Source organism: Trichosurus vulpecula, chromosome 8 (genome assembly GCF_011100635.1).
Source record: "Trichosurus vulpecula isolate mTriVul1 chromosome 8, mTriVul1.pri, whole genome shotgun sequence".
NCBI classification, from domain to species: domain Eukaryota; kingdom Metazoa; phylum Chordata; class Mammalia; order Diprotodontia; family Phalangeridae; genus Trichosurus; species Trichosurus vulpecula.
Window position 1 is genome coordinate 72,170,344 of NC_050580.1, and position 22,323 is coordinate 72,192,666.

At 40.6% G+C, this 22,323-nt stretch overlaps 1 protein-coding gene across 1 annotated transcript in view; it reads right to left on the minus strand.

Moving 5' to 3' along the window:
• Nucleotides 1-11,489: 11,489 nt before the first annotated feature.
• Nucleotides 11,490-22,323, minus strand: part of FRMPD2 (FERM and PDZ domain containing 2) — a 215,795-nt gene continuing 204,961 nt past the window's right edge. The window contains 3 exon segments of the mRNA XM_036736525.1: nucleotides 11,490-11,672; nucleotides 13,518-13,679; nucleotides 18,944-19,002. Coding sequence (XP_036592420.1) covers nucleotides 11,490-11,672; nucleotides 13,518-13,679; nucleotides 18,944-19,002 — 404 coding nt within the window.

Sequence of the window (22,323 nt, forward strand, 5' to 3'; positions counted from 1 at the left end):
TAAGTTTTGCAAAACCCTGAACTCGGAAGAAAGCCACTTCCCTAGTAAGGTCATGATGCAGCCTGAAGCTTAGAAAAAGAGTAATTATTGACCATAGTTGATGGCCCCTGGTTGCAACTTCTAGCCCAGTCCTACCAATGAGACCCAGGAGATCAGAAGTAGGGAACCCATCCCAGCTGTGAGAGTTTGGGGAAGAAAAAGGAATCATTTATGGTGGGGGTCACTTGCTGATAGTTGAAAGGGAAAGAGGAAGGACTAGCTCAGGGAAGAAGGCAGCAGACATTAGTCTACAACTGTAAGGGAGCGGGGTCAATTTTAAATAAAATAGAGACTGAAAGGAAGGGCAGCAACTAGAGGGACTGCTTTTTACTGGTAAGAACCAATGTTTTTGGCTGAACACTAAGGTTCAGAGGCCTTATTCTTAAGATCACCAGGAAAGGGGTGAGCAGGGGTATGACAATGGGGGGCAAGCAAAGACTGGAGTATCTCTCTCCTAAAAGAAAAGGGCCAGAGTAGGCCAGTGAAATCCATGGGCAGATGAATGAAAAAGAGAACTCATGATGGAAGGAGTGCAGCAGCCAGGGGCAGGAAGAAGAATCTTTTGATCCAGTGATTGCTTGATGTCCCGCAACTCCATGGTAATACTCAATCTAAGGTAACCATTACCTTGCCATCTAATTTCTTTAATTCTGCTCCTCCTTGCTTAGGGGTACTGGAGATTGTGTCAAATTCAAGGTGATATAAAGTATAGGCAACTAGATGGTGCAGTGGGTAGAGTTCCGGGCCTGGAGTTAGCACTGCCTAAGTTCAAATGCCCCTCTCAGGCACTTGTGAACAAGTGACCCTGGGCAAATAGCTCAAACCTCTGTTTAGCCCAGTTTCCTTAACTGCAGAATGAGGATAATAGCTCTGATCTCTCAGGGATCAAATGACATATTTGTAAAGCTCTCAGCACAGCACCTGACACATAGTAGGGGCTTCATGAATACGTGTCCCCTCCTTCACCACCACCACCCCTAGCTGCTTCACCTCAAATGGCTCCCATTCCTGTTTGATCCGATTTGATCTTACTTTAATTGATTCCCTTTCTAATTCTCCACAGCGGTTCTAAAAGTCTCCCTGTCTACTCAAGCTTACAACTCACAGCAGATGAGGATATGTCCTAGTTAGTAAGACTGAGGTCACTCATCGTAAACAACCTTCGCCATCTCCCTATCACCTACCTAATAAAGTCTCCACTTCTGGCCATCCATCCGCAGCCTGCAACCTCTCTCACTACACCCTGACCCCACCCTAAACCACTCACACTATTATTTTTAGCCAAATTGGGCCTTCCACGGCTCCTTGTAAATATCCAGCTCTTTCTTTGCTCATGCCATTCACCCTGCCTACAGTGCCATCTCCATCAATTTCCATCTTTTCAAATCCTACCCATTCTTTCAGAGGCAACTTAAGAGCTACCACCTCCAGGAAGTCTTTCTCAATGTATGCCATGAGTAATTATAATTTCCTTCATCCAGTTTCAAATAGTACTATATATTTGTTATACTCCTGTTCTATTTTCTAGTTACCATGCAGTGTTCTAGAAGACTGCAAGCTTCCTGAGGTCTGCGGCCAAATCTCAGTGATCTTTGCATCTTCCCTGGTGCTTAACACAGGACATATACATAATGGACACTTAATAAATGACTCCTAAATAAATGAATGAAGTACTCCACTCAGACTGGAATAGAACCAGATCCTGAGGGAAGGCTTGAAAAGGGGAGGGGTTTAATAGGGTTGACATACTTAATGTCTCTTCTAAATCAAATTCAGCTGGAAACTATGATCTTTGATATCCAGTAGATGCCTCTAGGTCAAGACTCTTCCTTCGGAAAGCAAGGGAGATGGTAAGAAGAAGTGGGGGGTGAGTAGAACTGAAAAGAGGCGATTCCAGTTTGCTGTATTGTGCATGGAAGGCGGGGTTGGATTCGAGCCTGCTGGTACCATGATTCTATTCCCTCATTTGTTGTTATATCCCTTCCTTTAATATTGCCCTGTTGGGCTTTGGAATATCTCTGAAAATAACTAGGGGTAGTAACAGCAATATCGTATACCAATCAACTGTGAACGACTTAACTCTTCTCAGCAATACAAAGACCCAAGACAATTCCAAGGGCTTATGGTAAAAATGCCATCCACCTCCAGGGAAAGAACTGATGGAGCTTGAATGCAGATTAAAGCACACTTTTAAAAAAATTGGGTTTTTTTCTGTTTTCTTTCACAATGTGACTAATATGGAAGTATGTTTTGTGTGACTGCACGTGTATAGCTTATATCAAATTACTTGCCTTCCCAATGAGGGAGGAAGGGAGAGAATTTGGAACTCAGAAATTTTTTAAATGAATGTTTTTACATGCAATTGGAAAAAATAAATTATTTAAAATGAAAAAAGAAAATAACCAGGGAAGCATAGGCATAGAAAGGAGTGTGTGTGTGTGTGTGTGTGTGTGTGTGTGTGTGTGTGTGTTTTCATGTTTTATCCTTCAGGGGATTTAAATGTTAGGGTGTCTAAATGAAAGGGGGTTGGGGGAGGGGAAATGGTAGAAGTTGAAGCCTTTAAGGGAACCTCAGCAAGCAAAGTGCTTCACTTACTAAAAGAAAAGAAGTAATGCCTGTGTATGGGAGGGTCACTTGGCAGCTGATCTGTCCTGCTGCCTAAAACCTGAGGATGACTTGCAATCTCTGACTGATCACCAGATGGCAGTCAGTCGCCCAGCTCCAAATCCCACACTATGAAACGATGCGGTACATTTTAAATAGAGCAAAATATATTTAGAACCCATTGAATCATGCCAAATATTTTAAATGTCACAGAAACTGGTACTTCCACTGCAGTTTCCTCTAAAGGGTGAGAGGGAGGGGAGGCCTAGTTTGGGCAAGTGAATCCTGGTGTGGGGGATGTTTGAAACCAGATGACCAGCCTCTTCCCTGGGGGCTTTTTTGTCCCTTCGATTCACAATCAAAGGTGCTGGTATCAATTAGGAGCTTATTGGGGGGTGGGGCACATTTGTTTCAAAGAAAGCTCAACGGATTTGGAGGTGGCACCTCAGTTTCCAAAGATACTGAGACAATAATACCATCTGATTCCTGAATTTCAGGACAGAGGTGAACTGAAGATAATATTCAGCCACACAGGCCTGGCTGCTTCTCAGTAGTTAACTCTAAAAAGAAAAATAAAAGGAAAACACCTCAAATACATACATACATACATATGTATACGTGTGTGTACATATGTATCTATGTAGAGATAATTTCTCTTATTTTTATTCAAACTAACCAGAGTAGTTATTACTCTTTTATATATTATATTTATATTTTATATATTTTATGTTTATAAATTATATTTTAATGCTAACTACTATCCAGTTATTGCTCTCTACTTTGTATATTTATGTATTTTATGTTTATACATTTTAATGCTTAATATTGTCTAGTCATTACCCTCTATTTTGTATATTTATATATTACATATTTTATGTTTATACATTTATTTTAATATATTATATTTATATTTATGCATTATATTTTAATGCTAACTGCTGTGTAGTTAGATGTATATTAATAGTTATATATATATATATATAGATAGATAGATATAGATATATGTCACTAATGCAAATACATGTATTGTCATTCGGTTGTTTTAGTCGTGTCCAATTCTTCATGACGCCATTTAGGGTTTTCTTGGCAAAGCTACTAGAGTTGTTTGCCATTTCCTTCTCCAAGTCCTTTTACAGATGAGGAAGCTGAGGCAAACGAGATTAAATGACTTGCCCAAGGTTTTAAAATTAGTTAAGCATCTGAGGCCGGATTTGAACTCAGGTCTTCCTGACTCCAGGCCTGGCATCATATCCACTGCAACATCTAGCTGGCCCAGATATATGTATTACATATACACCTTTCATATACATATATATACACATATATATAATATATATGTATATACACACACATATGTATATACACATATATACATTATATATGCCTTTATATACACCTTTCATATACATATATATACACATATATATATAATATATATGTATATACACACACATATGTATATACACATATATATATACATTATATATGCCTTTATTTAGATACAGATAGATGTGGATAAACATAGATCCCAGACAGATAATGATCAGGTAGCTGAAACTGGCCAAAGCCACTCCTGTTGATGCAGTTTTACACTTTGGGTCTCTTTTTGTATGGAGATTCAAGATGCGAGACATTGTTATTATTATCCTGTATAAATTAGGGACAGGTTGCATGTGTGCCACATAACATTCCCATTATTAAAGTTTACCTTAGCCAATATCAGGGTTATCACAATTCTCTGCTCTTCACCTTCTTGCCATGCCCCTCTTAGAAATGGGCAAACCACACCAAGTACCCTGAACAAGTCTAGTCTATTCCCCATAAACTAGACTGAGTTATCCAAGTTAGCTGCAGTTGGAATGCAGTTTTGGTCATCACATGCAAGTCGATGGAAATCGAGCTCAACGTAGATAGAATTTTGCATTTTCGGGTCCCTTTCTGTTCTGTATTGTTGGGCCATTTCCCAAGCTATATTAGTGAGTAGTGTTGCTTTTTCTGTAATGAGGAAGAGCATTGCCTGGTATAGATTTTTTTTCTGAACTTTTTCTTTTGGGTTTTTTTCCTCCTTAGAGTAGACTTATTTTATTGGTCCAGTCCTAAGGTTCATTCAAGACAAGAGGCCCATTGGTACCCATGTTTCCATAGGATGTCCTTTTCTACACCTGATCATATCAATGGAAAGCTTCTACTCCAGTGGCAGCAGGCTGAGGCCTGGCACTTGACCTTCCACAGGTGGATCCCATGCCACACATGACCCACATGAAGAAAGTGATGTAGCCTTCTCACAGGGTGAAGAAGGGAGTGAATTGACATCACATGATTAAGAAAACTCACTTTTTGTCATCCATCCTTACTTCAGCCTCCTAGCAGCCTCACCTGAAAGGTCCCTGAAGTTCCAGTGACATTGGCATGAAGGCAGCCAAGAGAGGGGAGGGAAAGAAACTTCTCTTGTTATTAAAAGTCAAAGGTCATGACTTCTTCATGCATCCTGCAATCCCCACCAAAATTAATTGTGGGGTTGGGAAGACATTAGTAAGGGACAGTCCAGATACCACCTCCTTGGAAGCAAGGAATGGAGGAGCCCCTGAGGGAAGAAAGGGGGCCCTACTAGAACTGCTGGTGGAGCCCTCTGCCCTGGACCCCAGATCTTCTCCAGGGGGTCCAGTGGCCATAATCCTGTCCAAGGGAGGGATTCAGTGGTCAGGCTCTGTCTATCCTGACTTGGCACTGACAATACGGAGAATGGGTGGGCAAGGCATGAACATCAGACCAGATAATACCTAAGCTAAAGTTGATATCATAGCAATGGCAGGGATATAGTAATGTCTGTGAAGGGAGAGCCCAAGACATAGTTTCTATCTTGTAGTCAAGAAAGGGAGGGAGCCAGAAGGTCATTTTCTTTGAAACTGTCCCTACATTTCCTGATTTGAAGCAGATATCGTGGGGAATGCATGAATCTAGTTTTGGCAACTAAGGAAGGGTCAAGGAAGGTCATAGTTTCTGACCTGAATTGGGCCTACATATCCAGAGCCATTTTCTCTGTATCCTGAGGAAAGCCAAGTGATGGAGACCCCCAGGTGTCCCTGCTTCCTTCCTCCCTGTGTCTCTCTTGCTGTCTTGGCAGGCCACTTCCTGCTCTCCCTGAACTTCCTGGAGGGAAGCCACAGAGACACAACCTTCTCAGAGTCATTGCCATGCTGGAATAGCAGAGTGGGGACTGGCAGTGTTTGTGGTCAGAGCTGCCCACAGCTATGGACTGGATCCTGCTTCCTTCAGCTGAAGCCAGAGCAAGTAGCAGCAAGTGGGCAAGCAAGCAGCTGGGAGCCATGAGAGCAACATAGTCTTTGCATCTGATGCCAGAATGTATCTAGAGTATAGAAATGCATCAGAAATAGGCCTGATGCAATGGAGGGGCTAGCAGGGAGCATCAGGCAGATGTGGAAAGCCTAAAAAGAAACATAAGGATTGTATTGGTAAAAATGAGCCATGTTGGTTTTATTTGGGTTAAAATAATGACAAACTGGATAAGCTTGTATGTACTTGGCACATCCTTAAATTCAGTTAAGTGTAATAGACATTTGTTAAATGCTAACTACATGGGGCAAGTGGCATCTAAACTAGGCCTTGAAAGGGCTTCAACAAGTAAGATTGGGAGGAGTTTATTCCAGATACCAGGGAAGGCAGTATTAGCAAAGGCAGGACAAGGCAGCAGTTGAACAGGGGACAGGGAGTAGTGAAGTTTTGCTAGAACATAGAAGTAAATGAAAGAGCAGAATAGGGGAAGGTTGAATGGCTTTGACTAGTCAAGTGTTTATGCCTGATTTGTTAGGCAGTGGAAAATCATGGAAGGTTTTTGAGGAGGTGACATGATGACAGTGGTACCTTACAAAGATTGCTTGGGGAGCAGCAAAATCTGTGACCTGGAGAGGGATAAACTGAGGCAGGAAGACTAGTTTAAAAGGGCCATTATTTCAGGAGGGGACCTAATCATGTTCAACTTTACTCATGACTTGACTCTCCCCAAATAATTCTCCTTTTCCATACTTTTCCAGGTCCCCTTCATATGTTGTATTCCCCCATCATAATAAAAGTTCCTTGAGTGTTAAGACTGCCTTGCTTGCTCATCTTTAGAACTTATCAGAGTTCCTGGCATACAGTAAGTACTTGATAAATGCTTTATCCATCCATCCATTTATCCATCTAGTCTTGACAAAGACATGTAAAAGCCTAAAGGGAACTTTAATAAAGGAATAAAGAAACACTATGAAAGTAAAAAGATGACCTGATAACTAATTGTATATGAAGGAAGAGGAAGAGAAAAATCACAAACAACTCAGAAGTTAAAGAATGAAATAACTGGAAGATGGTATCATTAAAAGCAATGTTATCTCAATACCTTTCCTATATATGTATATGCACATATATGCATATATGCACATAGGTATAGATCTCTGTATATATGCAAATATTATATATGAGTGTATATATAGGGGTATATGTGTATATTAAATGTCTATATCTTTAAAAACTATTTTATAGATAATTTGATCCTTTCAATAACCCTGTGAAGTAGGTACAAGAGTCATAACACCTACTTTATGGGTGAAGGAAATGAAGCCCAGAGAAGTAACTTGGCCATGATCACACAGATAGGAAGTGCGATGAGCAGAGTTTGAACTTAGGTTTCAACTCTTAGCCCACCTCTGCCCTGTGCTGCATCTAGATAAATAGAGACAAGAATGGGAATGTATCCGTAGGTGGAGGACGATGAGAAGCACAGCCTGAGACATGCAGAGTTTGAAGCATCAATGAGATATCCATGTGGATACAGACAAGAGACAGTTGGAGACACAGGACCAGAGAGCTCAGAGAAGCTGACATTTGAGAGTTAGTTGAGAGGAGCAAGTAGAGGAAATCACTAAGAGAATGAGTTTGTAAAGGGGGGAGGCACAGTAAAGAACTATAGAGGACAACCTTATTTAAGGGGCAAGAGAAGGATGAAGACTCTACAAATAAGTTGTAGAAATGGAGAAAGAAAAAAAAGTAGAAAGAGAAGTGGGTTTGGAGTCAAAGGTTATAAATTCAAGTCTCACCTCTGTGACTTTGGGCAAATCCCTCTACATCACCGGGCCTCAGTTGATATATATACATATGCATATGCATATGCATATACATATGCATGTGCATATGCATATGCATATGCATATGCATATACATATACATATACATATACATATACATATACATATCTGTGTGTATGTGTGTGTGCATGTATGTGTGTGTATGTGCGTGTATGTGTGTATGTATGTGTGTGTGTATGTATATGTATAATGGGTTGAACTAGATCAGAGGTTCTTAATTTGGAGTCCACAGGGATCCATGGATAGATTTCAGAAGGTCAATGAGATTAGAATGGGGGAAAAATTTACATCTTTATTTTCACTAAATTCTTAACCACCTTTGTAATTATATATTTAATTTAATTCACTTAAAATAAATCTAAGAAAGGTCCTAGGTTTCACTAGACTATCAAAAGGGTGCATCGCGAGCGCGCGTGCGCACACACACACACACACACACACACACAGTCACACAAATAAGAACTCTTGAACTAGAGAAATTTCCAAACTCTCTTAAACCTGTGATCAATGACCTAAAAATCTAGGTAGCAGAAGAATCATGAAAGTGAAATGTCATGGAAGCTAAGGAAGACAAGGAAAACAAGAAGGTAATCCACAGTGTTCAATGCTAAGAGACTTCATGGGCAGGAAGGGGAGGGAAGGGGAACATTGTGTTTAATGAAAAAGAGACCATTAATGATGTGGGGAGAAAGGTAGTAGTGGGAATAGAGACCAAATTCCAAGAGGTTGAAAAGTGAGCAAGTGGTATGGAAGTGAATACAGCAAGTCTCCACTACTCTTTCATGAAATTGGGCATAGATGCTACTAATGTGCCTGCTCAGCCATCCTCAGAAATAGTGTGATTTCTTCTACCTGTTTGGAATGAAAGGAGGAGTAAGTTTGTTCCTCTCACTCAGCTTTAGCCAGGATAATAAGTCTAGGGAAAGACTGGTTTTCAGTAGGCCATAAGTAGTCATGGGGTGGGGGTGGGGTAGATTATTTTATGTTTATTAATAGGGCAAGACCCCCTTGATTCAAAGCTGTGAGCCCCAGTAAGTCACATGGCCTGGAATAAGAAGACAGTTTTCCTTTTATTAATGAGGCAGAAATGCCAGGATTCAAAACTGATTCCTACTCCTTCATTATGTATCCTGTGGCTTAAAGCCCACTGATACACAAATCTACTCCTTGGTGATTGATTACTCAATGATCCCTGCCTTCAGGAGAGACAGAGTTGGTGTGAGCTTGAGTGGATAGAGATTCCAGACTTCTAGTTTCCAGCTTCCAGAGAGAAGGCATGCAGTTCCAGACTCTCTTCAGGTCCCTGAAGGGAAAGAAAGACTGTGGGAAGAAGCCAACATGTAGAGAAGCAGGTGTCTCAATCATGTCACTATCCCCAGCTTGCTACATTAGAGACTGGGGAATTTCTCCCAAGGGAAAATTCCCTGAAAGCTAGGACAGTCACTCTCCCTATGTTGAGCTGAGATGTCTCACGCCCTATGGGAGAGCCCATTCACTCCGTATATTATCTGGTATATGTTCACAGCGTTCTACCTTCTCTGATCACTTTGCCTTTGCTTTGGCTATTTCTTTTGTTTGTACATTTGTTTGTTTTCTATTTGCTACATGTGTTTATTGTGGAAGTAGCACCTGGTGGGAAGGGAGATAGATAGTTGGGGATAGATCAGTTGGGGTGTTCTTCCCCCATTAAGAGATGGCTATCAGGAATTTAGCCTGAAGCTAAAAACAATTCCCCTAGACTAATGATATTTGAGGGGAGGGCAGATATAATTCTAGTCCAGTACTCCCTTCTCTCTGAGGAAAGCAGTGGGGCCACCCTCTGGCACCAAACTTCTACTTTCTCTCTTGTCAGGAATCAGTCTACCTCGGACAAGGAGAATCAGAGGAGATGGCAAAGATATCACTTCATGCCTCCCTGGAGACACATAACCTGTATGGACAACATAACACACACACCAAAATCCCTGCATTTGGACTTGCTTAGACCTTCAGAGCTGACAGAGCTTTGAATGTAGAAGATGAGAGATAACTTCTCTGTTTCAAAAAAGCTGAGTAGTAGACCTGGATCCTAATGAGAAGGAACATCATTAGGAGTGTTTAACCTGATATAACCAGTTGTAGTAAATGAGTTTTCAAGACCCGGGTCTTCTGGTCTACATTTCCTTCCTTCTCTCCTTTGGTTTCTCCCTGTGATGGAGCAGAAGATCAGGAATTTGCTCTAATGTTCTGTTATTTCCCTCTCCCTTGCCTTGCCCTTTCCTTCCAGTTAAGAAGATGAATGGAAATGAAGGGCTGTATCCATGCTTCTCCCTTGTCTGTTTTTCCTTTCCTTCCCCTCTGGCTGCCCAGGAGAGCAAAGGTTTGGCTCTGCCTCTGCTCTCCTGTTCTCTTCCCCTCCTCTATCTATAGACCTAAGAGCAGAAGCTATTTGGGGCTCTGTTCTTTCTGCCTTGTTCTCCTTCTCTTCTGGCAAGCCAGGGGAGCAGAGCTGCTTCTCTGTGTCCTGTTTGTTTGTTTTCTCTTTTCCTGCTCAGCCAAGAAGGTGACCACGTGGCAGACCTGGCCGTGCCTAGGACAGCTATTGATTCATGATTCGTTGCCAGCCTCTTTTCAGGAATGATTGCATGTCTTATATTTTTAGAATTATCTAAAATAAGTGTGTTTTCATTATAAAGGAAGAATTTTTTTAAATGATTTGTCTCTTTATATTGAGCTATCAATTTCCCCTGATAATTCATACACTTGATAGATCTCAAGCAATAATAGTTTGTGGGTCACATTGAGCTAAGAATTGTCACTAAAGCCCCTTAGTTTGATAATTTCCACCAAACATCTCTCTCTGAATTCACTCCCTCCCCCTTCTTCCTCTCTCTCTTTAATCATGGATAGAATGTTGGATTTGGAACCCAAAGAGTTTAAATTCTGCCTCATACACTTACTAGGTGCATGGCCCTGGTATGTCACTTAATCTCTCTTGGTCAGAAATAATAATAGTACTTCTGTCACAGGACATAATGAGAATCAAATAAGGTAATTTCTGTAAAGCACTTTGCAAACCTATTTTAAGGTATGAAAATACTATCTAATATCATTATTCTCATCCTTATCATCCATTGCCTAGAGAAGGGGTTCTTAGCCTTTTCTGTGCCAGGGACCCTTTGGCCATGGCTCGGTAAAGCCCATGGACCCCTCCTCAGAATCCTGTTTCTAAATGCATAAAATAGCATTTGTACTTTCACAAAGGAAAACAATATTCTGAAATAGTTATCAAAATATTAAAAATAAAACAAGTTTATGGAGCCTGGCTTAAGAACCCCTGGCCTAGAAGATCCTAAGAATATTGGTTCACAAAAGATTTCAAGTGATCATGCTCAGAAAGACAGAGTAGAAGACGTGCTTATGGAATTATTAAAATAGCACTTTCTCTCGATTAGAGTTGATGGAGAATCGGAGCAGTGTCTCTTTCAAAGTCCTCCTCAAAGAAGAGATTGATGATGGCTGGAGGGAATGACAGGGTCAGGGGAAGGTTGAAGTTGGGTTTTTGTTTGTTTGTTTTTAGGAGACAGGAGAAATGACATGTTCATAGGCTAAGGGGAAAAAACCTGCAGAGAGAGAGAGAGATTGAAGTCGCATAAGGGAAGTAGTGGGTGATTGATGGAGTGAGGTCCCAGAGACGAAAAGACCCAAAGGGATCATGGCATTGCCTTATGACCTACCGGGCAGTGTTGCATCTTTCCTTCGTGAAAACATCGTGTTGTATCCATGGCTTGAATGAGATGAATTCACATCAGTGCTTCGACGGACGGTAAGCCTGACGGTGCCCTGAGTCTGACGGATAAGGTCAATAACTGCCCTGTGTGGTTGACCCAATATTGATTTGCCATTCACCTGATGAAATACATGCAGAAAAAGGACATCATTACTTAAATAATTCCAGAACATATATTGCAACATTAATTCTATCTACAAATGCCTTTAGATAGAATATACAATTTTTATCTATCTTGTTGTTGAAGAGAAAATGCCCCCATCTTGTTTCCATCCTGACTAAATAACATAGCTGAAGCTTTGCTTTAGTTGTCATTCAGTATTCTTGCCTTGGAATTACAATTTCATAGGTTTTTTTCAGCCTGGCTACCTTCCTATTAGACTGTGATCAAAACAAAGCTATCAATCGAAATCTAAAAGTTCTCTCTTCAAAACAAAACTGTTTTTCAAATACTAAACTACAGGTAAATTTTTTTCTCCTTTTCTTCCTTATCTAATGGCTATTGCTGAATAGACTTAAACCTCCAGTGATTGTGGAAGAAACTCCGAATTGGAAAGGGCTTTAGTTGTCTTTTTGTTCCAACCCATACTGGAATAAGAATGACCTCTGCAGCAATGGAGTTGAACTGGAAAAAAAAGGGGCCACTAAATTATAGATTATGATCTGCACAGCTGCATGTTGATTTAGAAAAGCAATATTAATATTTTCTGTTGTATTTTGTTTACTTTGTTAAATATTTCCCAATTACATTTTACTCTGATTCCTTGCCACACTCCACAGGCATGCACCAGAGGTGTCTGACTCCTCTGTTCTACAATACAAGTGGCAAATGGTTTAGCCTTCACTTGAAAACCTTTAGTGAGATCTGAAAACCTCCTGAAGCAATTCATTCTAATTTACAGCTCTATTAGGTATTTTTTTTCCTACACATCAAACCTAAGTCTACTCCTAAAACTTTCATCCATTCATTATTCCTAGTTCTGCTTTCAAGGACTAAGCAGAACAATGCTAATCTTTCATTTATCAGCCTCTCAAATTCTTGAGGACAGTTATCATAACATTCCCCCTGAGCAGAACTCCCAGTTCTTTCAACTGATTCTCATATGGAATGATCTTGAAGTCAATCACCAGCCAAGTCACCCTCCCAGGTATTTCAGAAAGCACACTTAGTCTTTCAGGTCACTAGGAAATCAACATACTAAGTGTCCAACTTAACACCAAGGCACTACTTGGTCCTAAGGGAGTATAGAGGTCCACATTAATTGGGGCTAAAATTGTATTACACCAAATTCATAGACTCTTTGAAGTTCAAACTAGCACTGAATTCTTACATAACACCCCCTTTCTCCCACAAAGTGTTGCACAGTAGATATGTGTTTATAATTAAAGATGATTAACATTAATTTAATTTGGATGATGGTTTAAATTGACTTCAAATTAATCACTGGAAATACCCTGGGATTTCTCCACTCACCAAGGTTCAGGATCACTTGTCATACTAGAATTCAAGACAGACCATACATGCCATAGTCTCAGATCTCCAAAAACGTGTTCTTAAATTTTTGTTGTTCGGTCATTTCAAGTTGTGTCCAACTCTTTGTGACCCCATTTGGGGTTTTCTTGGCAAAGATACTGGAGTGATTTCCCATTTCCTTCTCCATCTCATTTTACAGTTGAGAAACTGAGGCTAACAGAGTTAAGTAACTTGCCCAGGGTCACAAAGCTAGTAAATGTCTGAGACCAGATTTGAACTCAGAAGAGGAGTCTTCCTGACTTCAGGCCTGGAACTCTATCCACTGCTGTACCCGGCTGCCCATATGTTCTTAAATTAGTATGACACAAATCATATGCATATTGGATATTTGTCACATAGACAGTTATTACATGATCCTATTAATATATTAGCAAAGCCTATCTTCAACAAAGAATAATTTTTTAAAAAATATGTAAGATAAACCCGATACCTTCAACAAAATGTCACCAGCTTGAAGTCTTCCATCAAGGTCGGCAATGCTACCAGGGGAAATTGCTTTGATTTGAAATGAGTGGCCATTTCTGCCACCTGTCAGGGCAAACCCCAAGCTCCCTGTCCCTCTTTTTTCCAGGTCAACTTCAATGAGATAACCCTATAAAGATAGAAGAATTAAATCAGTGATGATTTTACCTTACATCTTATCTAGTTCACTACCTATCCCAGAGACACCAAGGAGACACCATTATTAAGCTGATGTCCCAAAGACAGAATTATGTTCCCAAGTAAAAATTATGGGGCTCCACCAGTGAAGGACAGTTCTGACTTGGTACCTCTCTTACAGCTTAAAGATCTCTTTGAAGTTAATCAAATACCGCAGACATTCTAAATCATCATCAAACATTTATTATGTGCCGCGCTTGGCAGATTGTCAAGTCCAAATGGAGATCTAATATCTAGAAAAGCCTAGGGAATTGGATGTGGAATGACAATACAACTCATACTTCTTATAAGTATGATACAGAGAAGAAAAAAAGTTTTACTCATAGACCACAAGGAATGCAGTGAAACCAACTCATACCAAGGGAAGAGTCTGTTAAATGGGAAATTGCTATGCATGACAAATATTGTCTGAGCAAATACAGGAACAGCCTGGGATCCTTTAATTGGAATGGAAAATGCCAAAAGCCAACATAAGTGGATTTTGCCATATAATCTGTAACATGTCGCATCTATTTATAAAAGCAACAGGACACTAGTATTGCATCTAGAAGAGACAAAGGTTAAACATTTATCTTCATGAGTCAAAGGTGACATGGGACAGGAGTGTGGCAACTACCGATGCATGATGTATAATCTAAATATAGTTATCAATACTATTTATAACTTTGAGGTGTTGGCTTCAAATGAAAAGCAGATTTTTTTTGTTTTTGTAATTAAAAAATGGAATCATAGATTTAGAGCCAGGAGGGCCTTTAGAGGCCAGCTAGCCCAGTCCCCTCAATGACAAGATGAGACTCAAAGAGGTTATGATTTGCCCAAACTCACATAGGTAGCAAAGCTAGGATTTGAACCCAGGTCCTCTGAATCTGCTTTCCACTGTGTACCACACTGCTTCACTATAAAGAGCGTTTCTTCCCAGTGAATATGATGTAAGCAAAAGCTGCGAAGAGCTAGAACTGATGTTGACTTGGTTGGCCTCCATAACCCTGAAGCCCCTTAGGGGCTCCTTAGCCCCCATCTCCCTCTTCACCCCTGCCCCATGCAGACTCAACCACTCCAATATTCTAAAGCCAATCATGGCTCTAGAGAGAGGAAATATAAGGATCTAACCCACCAGCTCAAACAAATCCTCAAGAACCTGCAGGGCTGCTTCTTAGGGATCAGAGTATAGACTACCTCTTCTCTCTCAGATAGAGAGTGATAGTACTTCCACAACTAAAAGGGACCTAGGAGATGCCAATTATGGCACCTGGTTTTATAGTCAGAAATCAAAAAATACTCCTCTTTGCCAACTCCTTTCACAAAGCTGCCTCGACAATGTTAGAACCATGACGATTTCTAGTTACTGTTGGCTCAATCTGAGGCACTAATCTGAAAGAGGGAAAGAAAAACCAGATGACTCATTGGTATGTCTCACCAGTGATGCAGAAGTCTGACCCAAAATAGCCTAATTCCTTGTCATGAATCTTAGCAAGGGAACCAAATTCCATAATCCATATCGCTGTTCTCTTGGCACCACTGTATTTGGCTACATCATTTAGACTGGAGAGGATGAGGCTTTCGAGAAACTTGACCAGTGTCTTCAAATCAACTTCCATTCAACTAGCATTAAGTACCTATTCCATTTCAAGGCCCTATGCTAAGAAAGAAATGGCATCAATGCCTTCCTCCGGAAGCTTATGCTCCCCAGGGTGAAAGAACATAAACACAGAAAGCCAAATACAAAATACTGAATACAAAGTAAAAGGGGGTCATTAACAATACAAGGAGATCTGGAGAGGTCTCTTGAGCTGAGCCTTGGGAATGAGAGCTTATAGAGAATGGAAGTCAGGAAGGAGATCATTGGACAGCAGAACAAGGATAAACTATGCATTAGCACAGAGGAGACTGACTATTGTGTACATGGGAATACTTGAGAGGCTGCCATGTAAAAGATGGATTAGACTTGTTTGGCTTGTTGCCTGCAGAGTAGAACTATGGCTAATTGTGTGTAAGTCACAGGGAGGTGACTTTTGACTCAACAGAAGGAAGGATTTCCCAAACTAGTATGGCTATTCGAAAACTCAACTTAAGAGGTAGTAAGTTCCCCATTATTAAAATTCTTCGAGCAGGTGCTTACTTGTCAGAGATGCTAAAGAGGGGATCCATGCTAGGAGGAAAGATTGCATTAAATCAAGATCTTCTTGATCTGGGGTCCAGGGACCCTGAGTAATAGCTAGCACTGACATAGCAAGTTAAGGTTTGCAAAATGCTTTACATATGTTAGTTCATTTGATCCTCACAACAACCCTGGGAGGTAGGTGCTATTATTATCCTCATTTTACAGATGAGGAAGCTGAGGCACAGAAAGGTTAAGTGGGTACTCAGAGTCACTCAGCTGGTAAGTATCTGATGCAACATTAGAAATTCAGATCTTGCTGACTCCAAGTCCCACCCAATGTACAACCCAGCTAGTTCAAAGGGTGCTGTGAACAGATTTCAGGAACTCAGTGAACTTGGATGAGAAGAAATTATCTATTGATTTTCACTGATCTCTATCTGAAATTCAGCATTTCCTTCTATTGCAATTTTTAAAAAATATTATTATGAGAAAGCTTCACCAGACCAACAAAAGGGTCTATGACCCAAAATAATTTGAGAATTTCTGTATTAGATGGAAGAGAAGACCCCTCCACCTCTAGAAATCAAATATATTTTCCTTAAACCAGTGTTAAGCTGGGAGATTTGTTTTCTCTAACTCATATGTTATAGGTATCTTGTGATTCCATGAGTCAGATCAGATGTCTATAGTATGACTAACCACTTAGAATAAAACCTACTATGTGCCAAGCACTATGCTAGCTGTTCAGGATACAAAGGCAAAATTAAATAGCTCCTCCCCTCAATAAGCTTACATTCTATCAAGGAGACACCATGTACATAAACAGGTACATTAAAAATATAAAAAAGATAAATGCAAAGTAAATCAGCCCTGACCTTTCCTCCTCCCCTACTCCATTTTCCTTGAAAAATCTTTTTCCCTCCCCTAGAATCCCTCCACCAAAAAAATTTAAATTTATTCTGTTTATATTTTTTCTCTCCTTATTTATCCATATGGCTTTCCCAATAGACTATAAACTCCTTGAGGGTAGGGCATGTTTCATTTTTGTCTCTGTATCCCTAGTGTCCATCACAAGCCTGGAAAATAGTAGGTTCTTGGTAAATGCTTATTGATTGAAATACTCTACTAGAATCAGAATCCTAGGCAGACGAAATACTTGCCTTACACAGAAGGACATTCTTTAGGATGACATCCTTTTATTAGTTTGGGAGGAAAAATGCAGTAACCTGTATGAGATACCTAACTCTTATTTACCCTGACTTTCCAGAGGATTGGCCTTAATAAAGCAGCATGATGTAGTGGAAAGAAAAGAATGGACTGTGAATGGGAAGGGCTGGATTTGAGTCCCAGATCCCCAGTTATTATGCATGTGGCATTAGAGAGGTCACTTCAAGTCTCTGTGCTTCAATGATCATATCTGGAAAATTAGAGGCATGGCCCAGAGGATCTCAAAGGTGCCTGATGGTTGCAAAATTCTGTGAATTTAAGTTCTACAGTATGTGTTTCCAGACCCTCAACAGAGACTGGCAGAGACTATCAACCTGAAGATGGGGTGTTGCCAGTGGCAGCTGTGTGTTGTTCTTTGTTCCCTGGGTGGGGAAATATATGATGAAATTTACCTCTGTGGCCAACTCAATTCAGATGTGGAAGACTGGGTAGGACTGGTTCTGTAATTTCAATGGTATAGGGAGGGTCTGATGAGAAAACTTCCCGGCATCAACGGAAATCAGCACCCTGTCTCAACTTTATAGATTGAGAGGGTTACCTTGGGCAATGTCAAGTAAAGCGATTTGCCCAAAATCCAATAGCCAGTATGTATCTGAGGCAGAACTCCTTGCCAGGTACTCCTCCATCAAAGGCTGGCTCTCCCTTCACCATACCATGGTGTCTCTCATGCATATCATTTTCGATATTTAACACATTTCATATGGTAAATATCAGAAATGTTGGTTACCTCTCTACACTCTAGGAACTTAAAGTTCAGCTGGTGAGGCAATAATTCAACTCAGCAAACATTTATTGGGAGCCTTCTCCACTTGGGTCATGGTTCTAGGGACACACACGATGCAAAGACAAAGAGAACATCCTTCTTGGATTCTTCCTTGGAGTCTTTTTTTCTTCTCTCAGTTCCTTGAACCTTCATACTAATATGTAGACTTTTCCTATGTACTTACATAAAATTGCAATTCAATGCAATAAACATTGATTAAGTGCCTGCTGTGTGTCAGGCACTGTGCAGAAAAAAGAATGAAAGACAGTCCCTGCCCTCAAGGAGCTTACGATCTAGTGGGAAAAGACAATTCACAAAAGAAAGCTGGAAATTGAGGGGTGGGAGAGAGACACCAAAGGGTGCCCAGGCAAGGCTATCTTGTTCCACGAAGTTAAGACTAGGAAGAGCTGAAGATGGGGAGTGCAGCGAGCTAGCTCTCCAATTTCTGCCTCCTACGAAGGAAGGCTTTTGAAAGAGTTTAGTACTCCACCCTCCAGGCCTTCAATCAGAAGGGAGAGGAGGCTGAGAGAGGTGGGAAGGTCTGAGTATCCAAAGCTGAGTAAACAGCATGTGAATGAGATTAGAAGTTGAGACTGAGCAAAGTGGCACATGGAGAATGTGTACATATCTCACTCCCACCCTACCACCACAATCATTAGACTGTAAGCTCCTTGAGGGTAAGAACTATATCCTGTTTCATCTTTGTATTTCTAGAACCTAGCACAGTTTATGCACGTACATGGTAGACCATTTACATGTGTCTGTTGAATTGAATTCCATCTTGCATGTGACCATTCTATCCCAAGCCTGTCACCTACAAATCTGAACTTCTTAAGAGGAAAAAAATCGTTTGCCTACAAAATGGTACAGTAGAAAGAAGACTGGGTCTAGGGTCAGAGGGCCTGGGTTCAAAGCCCATTTCAAATACTTTTTACTGGTTTGACCTTAGGCAAATCCCTAAACCTCCCTGGTCCCCAGTTTTCTTATCCATAAATGAAATATTCGGGCTAAATGATCTTGCAGGTTGCTTCTAGCTCTCTTGCTATCCTTTTAAAATTCTGCTGCCAAAAACAACACACAAAGAGAGGCTTTCTCAGAAACGAACACAGAGTCCAACACTTTCACTCGTTACTGCTTTCAGTGATACCAACAAAAACTCCAAATCTGTGAGAAATCACAGAATTTAAGAGTTGATCAGGACCTCGGTGGCCATCTAGTACAATGCAAACACAAAAGGATGCAAAAAGTGGTCATCTAGCCTCCACCTGGAGACCTCCAAGGATGGAGAGCTCCCTCCCTGCCCAGGTAGAACATTACACTTTTGAACACCTCTAGTTGTAGGGAAGTTTTTCCTGTCATCAAACCTAAATTGGTTTGTTTATAACCATTACCCATTACTTCTAATTCTGTCCTCTGGAACAAGACATAACAAATGTTACACCTCCTCCACATGATGGCTATTCAAATCCTTGAATACAACTATAATATCTACCTGGAGTCTAGTCTTCTCTAGGCCACCAGTTCCTTTGACTCATCCTTGTATCTGTAAGGCAATCGTAATAATATCGATGGTGACATAAATATGCCTGTATAGTTCTGTATTGCAGAATATAAGAGACTCTCCATATTGTAGGCAGAAGAAGTAAAACATTTATTCAGACACCAGAGGATCAAATCCCAAAATAATTTCAATTTGATATAGCAGCAATTGTATCCCAAAATCAAAAGTTCACTTCATTATAACAGCAAGGAAATTAAAACATAATATCTCAGCAGGGAGCCACGCCATCCTATAACCTTTCCCTCTGCTGGTGCCTTCCTGTAAACACTCACTCACAAATCCTAGTCATCTTCGTCCTCTCTTCCCAAAGTCCTAAAATCTTGCAGTTCTGAGGGCCCTCGCAATTCTGAGTTCTTAACAGCTACCCTCAAAGCATATATACCCTTTTTAGAGCCCAAGGGCTTCACACCTCTTGTGACCTAATAAGCAAAATGGTGTGGGCTTTCCTACAGACAAGCCTCCCCTAATCAAACTTCCCTTAACTAGCTTCACCTGAGGCCAATTAAGGGGATTAATGGGTGGGGAAGATCCTTAATCACATTAACACCATAATCCTCAACTGACATGGACCCCAGCTCCTAGGAAACCATTGTACATTATAAGATATTATATAGTAGCAATGCTGTTCCAGTCAATTTAATGAGTATTTCTTAAGGACCTACACTGTGTACTAGCATGGAGATGATAAATATTAACGTATAGGGGAAAAGGAAATATGGCATGTTCATAGAGAAGAAAACACAAGGTAGTTTGAGAATGGAAAAGACATTAACATTTGGTTATGGGCTAGAAAGACTTATATGAACTGATGCTGAGTGAGGGGAGCAGAACCAAGAAAAAAATGTACACAGTTACAGCCACATTGTGCTGTGATTAACTTTGTGAGACTTGGCTCTTATCAGCAATGCCAGGCTCTAAGACAACTCCAAAAGACTCATGATGGAAAATGCTATCCACATCCAGAGAATTACGGAGTCTGAATGCTGATTGAGGCAAACTATTTGCTCTCTCTGTTTTGTTTTGTTTCTTCTTTCTTGTGGTTCATTGCATTGGTTATAAGTCTTCTTTGCAACATGACTAATATGAAAAAATGTTTATTGTGAATGTATATGTAGAGATTATATTAGATTGCATGCCATCTTGGGGAAGGGGGGAGGGGGAGAAAATTTGGAACTCAAAACTTGTGGAACTGAATGTTGTAAACTAAAAATAAATAAATAAATTTAAAAAACAAAATTAAAAAAATTGGTCATGGGACAGGTGGGGGTGGCAAGTATCAGGGCAAATGTTGCATAGGAGATAACACCTGGGATCAGCCTTCCCTGAAGATTAGGGTTCTCGGAGCCCAGTGAGGAAGGATCACACTCTAAGCACAAGGAACAGTCTGTGAGAATCCAAGGAGGAGGGAGACAGGATGTTGAGTTTGGGGAGCAGTTAGTAACACAGTTTGGCTGGGACACAGAATGTTTGAAGGAGAGTGATAGGAAGTAGTCTGGATAGGTAGGTGGCAACCAGACTGTGGAGCATCTTAAATGCCAGCCTGAGGAGTTTACATGCTGTCCTACGGCCAATAGGATAGGAAATGATTTGAAGGCATGAGAATAGAAGGAAATGGCTGATGGAGAGGGGAGAGAGAGAGAGAGAAAAAGAGTACCAAGACAGACCAAGAGGATGGGTCATGTGTAGTCTTCTGAATATACTGTCGTTATTCAGTCATTTTCGTTTGTGTCTGACTCTTTGGAGTTTTCTTGGAACAGATACTAGAGTGGTTTTCCATTTCCGTTGCTAGCTCATTTTACAGATGAGGAAACAGGGCTTACTAGACAGCTAGTAAGTGTCTGATGCCAGATTTGAACTCAGAAAAATGAGTCTTATAGACTCTAGGCCCAGTGCTCTATCCACCACTCTACCTAGCTTCCCCAGCCTTCCCCAGTCTTCCAAATACTGTTATTCTAAAAAAAAGTTTTCCAATGTCCATCTGTCAGGTCAATCAGTCCTTGTTTGAAATTTCATGCTAAATGTATTAAATTTAAGGGGCAGTGTGGTACAGTAGAGAGAGCCCTGGGTTATGATCCTGGGGTGCTGGTTTATAGTCTGGTCTTTGCTAGTTGTTAACCATGCATTAAGGATCATAGATACCAAAGAGGTAGAACTGAACGTGACTTCAGAGGCCATGGAGGCCAACCCTCTCATTTTACAGATTCAGAAACTGACGCCTAACAAATTTAAGTGACTTGACCAATGTCTTGGAGTAAGTGGATAGAGTGCCACATTCTGATTCTGGAAGATGTGAGTTCAAATACAGCCTTAGGCACTTATTAGCTGTGTGACCTTGGACAAGTCACTTAACCTCTGTCTGCCTCAGTTTCCTCATCTACAAAGTGGAGATAACAGTAGCTCCAGGTTGTTGTGAGGACCAAATGAAATATTATTTGTAAAGCACTTGCTAAGGCATGGTACCTGGCATGTAGTTGTGCCCTCCCTTCCTATATGAAAGTGACCTTCAGCATGATGGACTGCCTAAATGTCTGTGTGTGTGTGTGTGTGTGTGTGTGTGTGTGTGTGTGTGTGTATGTGTGTGTGTGTGTCACTCTTCTTGCTATACAAGCATTCAGGACATACAAAGGATCACAGTCTTCTAGTCTGCAGGTCTCTTCTTGACCAGCTTAAAGGAGGAACCATTGATAGGACAGATAAGTATGCTCCTTAAAACTTGAGAAGTCAACATGGGATTTAGGCTAGATTCTTTTGAGGGGAAAATCAGGTGAACATTTATTAATCATATACCATATTCTACTCCCAGCCTCAGGGATGCTAAGGAATTATGAAGGAGATTTTGAAGGATTTGGGAATTGTGAAGATGTTTAAAGATTGAATTTGTCAAGGGGAAATTCAAGAAAACTTGAGGATTTGGAGAACTGGGG